The sequence below is a fragment of the Lutra lutra genome, chromosome 13 (genome assembly GCF_902655055.1).
Source record: "Lutra lutra chromosome 13, mLutLut1.2, whole genome shotgun sequence".
Taxonomy (NCBI): Eukaryota; Metazoa; Chordata; class Mammalia; order Carnivora; family Mustelidae; genus Lutra; species Lutra lutra.
Window position 1 is genome coordinate 85253479 of NC_062290.1, and position 9316 is coordinate 85262794.

Here is a 9316-nt window from a genome sequence, read left to right on the forward strand (position 1 = left end):
TCAGGGGGGACCAGCCATTTCTGGGTTGCCCCCCACTTCACTAGGCTCCATTTCCTGGGGGGAGCATGGCCCAGAGATGAACAAAACCCCGAATGCTGGAGGTGGGCGGGGGGCGCTTCCAGAGACCTTCCCCACGGATACATCCTTGCATTGGTGGTGCCAGACACGGGCGCGGGACCCAGAGCTGGGCTGCGCCCACAGCTGGCCTTGGTGGGGCTCTGCCACCCTCCCACCCACAGGTGGCCTGTGTGGCCATCACAGCCGTAATGCACCTCCTCTTTTTGGTGGCATTCTCCTGGATGCTGGTGGAGGGCCTCCTGCTCTGGAGCAAGGTGGTGGTCGTGAGCATGCGCCCGGGCCCCCGGATGGCGCTCTACTACACCACAGGCTGGGGTGAGGCCCCCTGCTCCCCGCTCCTGCTCTGTTCTCAAGTCTGCTTCATGTGGCCTCTCGCTGTCCGACACCCTCCGGTCACCATCTCCACCTGGGATCCAGAGCCCCAACAGAGCTCCCCGTGCCCACAGTGCACCTGCTGCCACGGATGGCCCTGGGTGGCTGCTCTGGGCCGGGGCAGGAAAGAGGTCCTGGGGGCGGGGCCAGATCCTGGGGGCCGGGTCAGGTCCTGGGAGAGTACAGGCTGCGAGGCATGGTCCGAGGGACACTCGTTCTTCTCCTAGGTGTGCCTGCGGCCATTGTGGCCGTCACCCTGGCCCTGTCTCCCCATGACTATGTGGCAGCCGGGCACTGCTGGCTCAACGTGCACACAGACATCATCTGGGCCTTTGTGGGGCCTGTGCTCTTCGTGCTGACTGTGAGCCGGGTGACCTGGGGGCCTAGAGGGGTGGGCAAGTCACGCTGGGGAAAGGGGAGGCCCTCTCACCCGCTGACGCCCGGTCTCCAGGCCAACACGTGCATCCTGGTCCGCGTAGTGATGGTCACTGTGGCCAGCACCCACCGCCGTGCCCGCATGCTGAGCCCACGGCCCTGCCTGCAGGAGCAGGTCAGGATCCAGACATGGTGAGGCCCAGAAGTGGGGGAGCACGCGGAGGCTCACTGGATGGGGGCCTGTGCGAGTCTGTGGTGGCAGGATGTGGTCCTAAGGCCATGTGTGCTCGCGGGGCCAAGGCAGGACCTGAGCAGGTGTCGCATGCTCATGTGTGTGGACGAGGGTGAGCACGTGACCTCGCAAGTCACCTGGGGGGCAGTAATCAGTCCTAAGTGCTGAGGGGTGGGAGGTGTTTGTAGACACAAGCCGCTGTCCTGGGGGCTCACTGTCTACTGATAGCACAGATGGCCTGGTAGGGACAAGGTAGGGGAGACCCCTCGATCAGGCGGTCCCCAGAAGTTTAGGTTCAGAGTGAGGATTTAGGTCCCTACCCTTGCAAGAACTCTCCTCACTCTCCTGGGCCGTGTCCTGCTGAAAGGAGGATGCCCCGGCCTTCCTCTCCCCACCCTCATCCTCTGCCAAGGGCAGGGCAGCCCAAGCCAATGGGGGAACTGAAAAGCCAGAGAGCCCCAGGGGTCCCCGGGAAGGGAAGATTTTGGACTCCAGGCCACCTGGCTCTCCCCCAGTCCTTAGCCCTCCCTCTGGGCAGCTGCCGCACCCTTCCTCTGAGCCAGGTTTGGGACTGGGACCCCATCTCCCCAGTGCCAACCACTTCTGGGTCTGAGAAGGGACAGCCAAGTCCCGCCGAAGATCCCAGCTGCACCTAAGTCCTGAGCAGCTGTCCCCGGTCTGCGCGTCTGACCCCCCCACCCCAGGCACCTCCCTTGTGCCCCCCCAGCGGCCTGCAGGGGTTCCCAGGCCGGCCTGGCCTCCCTCAGCCCGGCCTGCTCTCCCGCAGGGCCATGGTGAAGCCGGTGCTGGTCCTGCTGCCCGTCCTGGGACTGACCTGGCTGGCCGGCGTGCTGGTGCACCTCAGCCCGGCTTGGGCCTACGCTGCCGTGGGCCTCATTCCTTCCAGGTACTTCTAGGCCCTGGACCACCTGGGACCAGGGCTCTGACGCATAGTGGAGCTCAGAGGGAGGGACTGGGTTGTCGGCAGATGGGTAAAGGAGTGTCCTGTAGGCCGTGGGAGGCACCAACAGCAGCTGGGGGACGTTGTCAAGAGACAGGAAGTTGAGGGCGAGAGTGGGAACCAACCTTTGAATCAAAGAGGCAGCACATCAGGGAGGATTTTGTGCCCATTTTACAGTTGAGGGAGCTGAGGTTCAGACCCTCAGGGGTGTGGCAGCAGTTCCAGGCCCTGGGCTGGCGCTAGAGCCACTTCAGGTCTCAGCAGGAAGCCAAGGATGGGGCGCAGGACATCTGGGACCTCTGCCCTCAGGCTCGGCGGGGGGGGGGGGGGGGCCCGCTGTGGGGCACTGGTGAGGACGGCAGTGAGGAGAGGCTGTGGTCAGGAGGACAACACTCAGCCCACATGAAAGAGGCCGTCACAGGGGCGCCACCAGAGGCCTCCCATGGGCCTGTGTCCAGGAGTCTCTGAGAGGAGTCAGACTCGGTCCTTGTCCTCAGGGGGTGGCGGTCCTGTGGGGGGACCTAGACATAGACAAAGATAGGCACACCCCAGGGGCCTGAGTGCTGGGACGGAGGTGGGTCCAGGCAGGGCCTCTCCACCCCTGCCCTTCCCCTCAGCCTCCCTTGCACCCCCGGCCCCTCTTCCTGCTGTCCGCCCTTATGCTGCCCAGCTCCTGTCAGGGCTGAGAAAAGGAGTGGCTCGGGGATGGACAAAGAAAGCTCAGGAAATAAGGTACAAATTCTGTCCAGACCCCATGTGTCCCAGAGGTCCTCTTGGGGGCCTTTCCACCCCTCCTGGGATGAAGGACCCGAGGGTATTAACAGCCACTTCGATGCCCAGGTGCTCTGAGGCCCAGGCCAGAGCCTCTGTCCTATATTTGTGTCTGCGAACAGGCCTTACACATGAGGAGACAGACCCCATGAAGTCATGGTCCAGGGCCTCGAGGGAGGAAGGAGCAGCAGGGCGTTGTTGGGGGGGGGCAGCCAAATGTGGCCTGGCTGATTCCTGGAAGAGCTGCAGAGATTGTGGGGTGGGCGATGGAGGGGGGTGGCGCCGGCATCAGGAAGGGCCTGATCCAGTCGTTCATCCATCCTCCTGATACCTGTCGAACACCTAGGAGGTGCCGGCTCTAGGCACTGTTCCAGGCAGTAGGGACAGAGCAGGAATGGAGGCTACAAAATGCCGTGTTCTTACGGAGCCGGCCACGGCCAAGGCCAGGCGTGAAGTCTTGGGTGGGGGCAGGGAGCGAGGAAGGGTGCCGTGGGTAGTGACTACCAGGTCCTGGTCCATGTCGCCTTCTCGGCCTGGGCTGTTGGGACTCTCGTCCAGGCGTGGGAGTGGAGAGAGGAAAGAAGGGGCCGCTGCTGGGGGAGCATGGAGGCGCCATGCCCAGAGACGGGCCTAGAAAATGAAGAAAAACGGGGTTTCCAGATATTCCCAAAGAAACACAGCTCCCAGACACCTGTGTGGGCCTGAGCAGTGGGGGACAGAGGGCAGCGCTACACCCCTTCCTGGACACAGACAAGCCCTTCCTCAAGCCCCACGCCTCCAGAGCATCCTGGGTTCAAACGTGGCCCTGCCGGGTTAGCCTGTGACCCTACCTGGGGTGCCCCCACCCCCCTCCAGGGGTGGCCAGGTGGCAGCAGCCCATTGCCAAGGCCACCACCGCAGTGGCCACCTCCCCGCCTCCCTCCCTCTGTCCACTTCCCTCCTTTCCTCTCCCCTTGTCTCGCTTCTTCATCTCTGTCTCTGAATTTTCTCTGAGGTTCTTTCTCCATCCCCTTCTCCTCTGGCATGGTCCTCCCTCTATGTGTCCCTTTCTGTTGACCCTTGACGCCCCCAGCTTTTGTCCTTAAGCGTGACCCCCTCCTCCTCCCAGTCAGCCACAGACCTTCCTTGCCAAGGTCTCCTGCTGAAAGAGGGAAAAGGCTGCCTTACGGGGTCAGCTGATGCGTGACCTGGGCCCACCCTGCCATTCCCGACACCGTCTCCAGGAAGGTTCCCCAGTCAGGCTGAGTCCTCTGGGTCCCTCCCCACGCCTGGCCTTTCCTCTCCTCCTGCCATCCCTCCCTGTCTTCCTCACCCCACCCACCTCCGGGTGTCCCTCTCGCACTGTGGCCGGGCCATCAGCTAGGCAGGACCTGCCCTCAGGACTGCCCTCCTTCCCTACAGCAGGCCCAGGGCAGAGGGACTGGGCTCAGCGGGGCCTCATTCCCTCTGTAGGGCCAATGTGTCTTCTTGTGGCTCCCGGGCCGGTTTCCGGGCAGGAGAGCCACGCCGTGCTTCTGACCAGCTCCGGTACCCGGTGCGGCGTCCTGCTGGGAGGCCCAGACGAGTTGAGACAAGCCTCAGCTTCCACATTTCTCTACAGGGGATCCTAGTCTCCACCTCATGGGATCCTGGTGGGGTTCAACGGAGGGGATGTCTGCAAAGGGCAGAGCGCCACACGTGGCACCCTCCGGGAGCACCATGGGCGGGAGAACCTTTGTGGGCTCTGTGCTGGAGAGAGCTTGCTAGTGCCCAGGATCCGAGCACCAGGCCACACACCCACGGCAGGGCATGGCGGAGGCTGAGAGGCTGAGGGGACATGGGGGCAGGCTGGGGACAGAGGAGCCACTCGTGGGGACACAGAAAGGGTGCTTCCTGGAGGGAGTGGTTCTCGACTGAGACTCAGTGAGACAGAAGAATGTTTTAGGTCAGGGAAATATGGGGGGAGCCAGCAGAGACATGAAGTGGCGGGGACACGTGAGCTGGTGAGAAATGGGACAGGAGGACACATGTGGACCAGACCGTGCAGGGTCCCCAGAGCTATTGTAAGGAGCTCGGATGTCATCCCAGGGGTGCCAGGGAGCCTCGGAGAATGCTAAGCAGGGAGGTGCTGGTGGGGTTGGGTGGGGTTTGGAAAGCTGCCTTTGTTTGAAAGGCTGCAGAGGGAAGACAGGCTCGCTGGGGGTGGGGAGGTGTGGGAATCTGGGGAGCACCAGGGTCTGTCTTAGGGTGGAGGGTGGTACGAACCCAGTTAGGGGCTAAGAACCAGGCAGAGCAGCCAGGCTCTGAGGCTGAAGCTAGAAGCCTCAAGGAGGGCTCTTGGACCCCAACCTGTGTCCTCCAGTCTGAGCCTCATGGCAGGGGCTGTGGCCTGTCCAGGTAGAATCTGAAGAAGGCCTAGGCTCCGAATTCCACCTGCTGGGTCACACTTTGGCCTAGGACTCATTGTTCTGTCCCCTGCCCCAGGCCCTAGGGTCCTGCTCCATCAAACAGGAAGGATTAAGCCACCCCCACCCTCTCAGCATGGAGCTGCTATGAGGGTCGTCACCCTGTGTGTGTGACGGTACTTCGGTACTTCGTGAGTGGCCAGGCCCTCTTGGGCCTCATGTGTGAGCAGGAAGAGCCAGCTACAGCCCAGACACTGTGCTGAGTCCTTCACACACAGCAGGAGCTGAGTCCTGGCTTCTGCTTTCCAGAAGAAGAGACAGAGAGTCAGAGAGACACGCAGCTAGAGGCATGAATCAGCAAGCATTCACACATCTGCTGTCCCAGGATTGGAGTTAGCCTTGATTTCAGGAACTCCTGCAGCCATGATGAGGCTGTGAGGAAGGGGCAGCTGGGAGTGGGGGGACAAAGAGGGACAAGAGGGCAGAGAGGCTACCTGTGGCCAGAGGCTGAAGGTATGGGGTCAGGTAGGGGAGGGCCCCTTCTGGTTCTCTCTGCCATAGAATGTCACAGATGTCCCCTCCCAAGTGCAGGAGGGGGACAGAGTAGGATTTGTGTTCATCTGCCTGTGTCTCTCAGTGTCTCTGGGTATCTCTCAGTGTGTCTCTGTTGTGGCCCCGGGGCCAAGCGGTGGAGGGGGCTGGCTCCAAGGCAGTGACACCCATCCACATGCTGTGTCTGTCCCCAGGGGCCGTACATCTTCCTGGTCTATGCCGCCTACAATGGGGAGGTGAGTTGGGGATATGGGTGGCTGGGGGTGGGATGGGCAGGGCTAACTTGCAGGGCACCTGTGCCTGGGGGTCAGGGTGAGGGGCCTAGGCCTGATCCTGATGCCCAACCCCCAGGTCCGGAGCGCCCTGCAGAGGATGACGGAGAAAAAGACAACAGAGGCATTCACGGTGGGTGCTGGCAGGTGGGGATCCTGGGGCGGGAGGTCCCACTCCCTGTCAGTGCCACACCCTTTCCTTTCAGGCCTGCTCCAGCCCCATGGGCCCAGCGTCCCACCCGAGGTCCCTGGGTCCCTGGGAGGTAGCTCAGAACAGCCCTGCAGCCTTGGCTCCAGCCCGAAGACACTTGGCTCTTAGAGGTAAGGCCACACCAGCCCCCAGTCTGTACTACCCAGAGCCTTGGTTTCCCTGGTGCACAGGTAAAGCTGGGAAGGCGATGGCGATCCTATTAGCCCATCTGAAAGGCAAAGAGACTGAGGCCTAGGGAATTCAAGCATGGGGCCTGGGGGATGGCTTAGAAGTGGCTTATTTTTTTCCACCACCACCAGGGAACAGGGGCCCCAGCTGCCCTGCCCAGAGGCAGGGCTTGACCAGGGTCACATTCCTTGGGTCTCTGTCCAAAGGGTGTTTGGGGGTTCCAAAGCCAGGAGGGCAGATGAGGTTTGGGGCCCTGAGATAGAGCATGGGCTGAATGACTTCAAGGCTAGGCCGGGAGTTTCAGTCCCATCTCCTAGTTTACCTGCTGTGTGCCCTTGGGTATGTTACCTTCCCTCTCTGGGCCTTAGTTTCTTCATTAATCTGTGGAGTAAACCTTTTAGTGGATCCTTAGGGTCTTTGATAATGAGGTCCTGTCCAGGGCAGGAGAGCAAAGAGTGAGCTTCCTGTCTCAGTCTCTGAAAAGGGTTTTTGTCCTGTAGGGACCCACAACCCCAGAATCCCCACAACCTTCTCCTCCATTGCAGAACCTGAGAGGCCGGTGAGGCTGGGACAAGGGTGGCAGGGTGCTAGCAAGTATGTCCCACAGGGTAGGGGAAACCACAGGGACTAGGGGAGGGGTGGGGGGCTTCCTCTGGAGATCAGAGGAGCCCCATTCCTCAGTTACCAGGTGGTAGGGCCCTGGGAGTCGCAGGGCAGAACCTGAATGTCAAGGCCACTGGGGGTGGGGGAGTCATTACCAAGGTTTCCCAGGGCCCCAAGGGCAAGGGGGAGCAGGAGTGGGGGCTCCCTCCCCTGACGATCTCATCTGTCCTCAGGCTGTGGAGCTGACAGCATTCAAGGTGTCAGGTACAACTTCCTCCCCCAAGAGGCTCCCCTTTTCCCCTTGGCACCTGGACGCCCCCTCCCCTGCAGCCCCACTGCACCAGGATGGAAGCGATTGGAGAAGCGAGTGCCCCTGGCCTCCCACCGCTTACGGGGCCCTTCCTTTTGCTCTGCTCCTTGTTGGTGCCCAAAGTTGCCCATTAGCACACTGGGGGCCTGTCAGGAAAGGGCAGTGCTCTTTGGGAGAAGCTCACTCAGGGGATAGGTTTGGGACCCCTTCCCAGAGCGGGTGCTGCAGGAGGGGCAGTGAGCCAGGAGCCTGCCTTCCTCTGTGCACCTGCTCTGTCTGGCCCCCCAGGCCCAGCGCTCTCAGAGCCCCTACCCTGATGCCTCCTGGGCGGAAAGGACTTCCAAACCTGGTGAGAAGCGAGCACTTCCCTCTCAGGCTCCGTTCCCCAACCACAGGGCTGATGGGGGCCGACAGGCAGGGGAGTGAGGCTGGGGCCCCGAGGGGAACCCAGGGCCCTCTGGCCGCTGTCAGCCTCTCTCAGCCTGAGTCCCCCAATCTTAGAGCACAGCTGGCTGTAGGAGGGCCTGCCAGGCACCGCCCCGCCTCAGGCCGAGGCGTCCTTCCCAGCATGGGCAAGAGGCCTGTTTGTCCGGCTCTAACTGGGGCTGGGCTCAGGGCTAAAGCCCCGCGTTGGCTGACTCCTTTAACCTGGGGACCTGGGGAAACTATCCTCCCCTGGTGCAGATGGGGAAAGTGAGACACCGGGGCAGTCACACCGGTGTAAGCGGAGGCACATTCGAAACCCTAGTCAGTGGGACCCCAGGCTCCCGCGCGCTTCCTCCCCTGCCTGGTGTCCCCGGTCCCCTGGAGCCCCGGCTCCCCCTTCCGCAACGTGGGCAGGAGGCGCCCCCTGCAGGCCGGCGCGCGGTGGGTCTTCCGCGGGGCCGACAGCGCCCCCGCCCCCCACCCCCGCCCCTCCCCCCACCCCCGCAGGCGAGGCGCCGGTGGGAACAAGAGCGGTAGCGGCGCCTCTGCGCTCAAGTGACAGCGCCTTTGTCTCTGCTGAATGGGTGCGTTGCTAAGGCCGCTCGTAGCAACGAGCCGCTTCCACCTCGGCCCGCGACGGCCCCACCCTCCAGACCCCCAACCTGCGTCGCCCTCCCTCCGGACGCCCTAGCCCCCTCCCCCTCCGCACCCCGCGACCTTCTCAGGTAGCCCGGGACGAGGTGCGGGGGAGCGAAGGCTGCCAGCCCCGGTCCCTCACAAGGCAGCCACCGCCCTCCTGAAAGCCTCTGGGCATCAGGTGTTCTTCGAGAGAATCTGAGGGTCCGAGAGAGGGAATGGGGGACACTGCCCAGGGTCCCCCGGGGCCAGAATCCCCCCTCCAGGGCTTCCCCCAGCCTCAGTTTCCAGACCTCTCCAGGGACCCCCACCATGATCCTCTGCCAGCTCAGCCCCCCCTTCCTCCCAGGTTTCTAGAGAGAGTGTGTGTGCAGACTTTACCCCAGGCTCTGAAAGGTCCCATTGGGGACCCCTGCGGGACAGACCGCGGCCTCAGCCTCCCCCTGCTTCCAGTAGGACCCCTGCCGGCGTGCGGTGCCAACACAGCTGCACCCCACAGCTCAGGCCCCCCCAACTTTGACCAAGATCGTCCCCCACACACCCTTCCCACCTGCCTTGGAGTTCTGACAGCCCCGTGGAAGGTGTCATAATAAACGGTACTCCTGTGACCCGTTCCTCCCTGGGGATCACCCTGGCCTGGGGAGGGGGACAGGATGCTGACAGGAGGGTGGGACAAGGGAAGGGGCCGCTTTGTCTTCGGGACTCAAGACAGCCCCAGTTTCATCAACAGGGTAGGCGCCGCCAACACTTACACTTACCAGCACCTACTGTGTGCCCGGCTGGTACTGAGCCCCGCCTGCCTTAGAGCTGTGGGTCCTCCCTCAGCCCCGTGACCACTGTCACCCCTTGGTGTACAGAGGAAGAAACGGAGGCTCAGAGAAGATCTCCCCAGGTGGTAGCATGGGGGCCAGGGGTGGCAGTCACCGTGAGGGGGAGTCCCCCAGGCAAGATTGCTCAGAGAAGGC

General features: G+C 62.7%; 1 protein-coding gene across 1 annotated transcript in view; it reads left to right on the forward strand.

Annotated features, from left to right (window-relative positions):
- ADGRD2 (adhesion G protein-coupled receptor D2) overlaps positions 1 to 8720 on the forward strand; it is a 20544-nt gene extending 11824 nt beyond the window's left edge. Inside the window, 11 exon segments of the mRNA XM_047701058.1 lie at positions 240 to 393; positions 678 to 811; positions 902 to 1017; positions 1845 to 1953; positions 5893 to 5961; positions 6077 to 6130; positions 6204 to 6318; positions 6877 to 6935; positions 7213 to 7243; positions 7578 to 7638; positions 8701 to 8720. Of these exon segments, the coding sequence (XP_047557014.1) occupies positions 240 to 393; positions 678 to 811; positions 902 to 1017; positions 1845 to 1953; positions 5893 to 5961; positions 6077 to 6130; positions 6204 to 6318; positions 6877 to 6935; positions 7213 to 7243; positions 7578 to 7606 (870 nt within the window). The 3' untranslated portion in view covers positions 7607 to 7638; positions 8701 to 8720.
- The last annotated feature ends 596 nt before the right edge of the window (positions 8721 to 9316 follow it).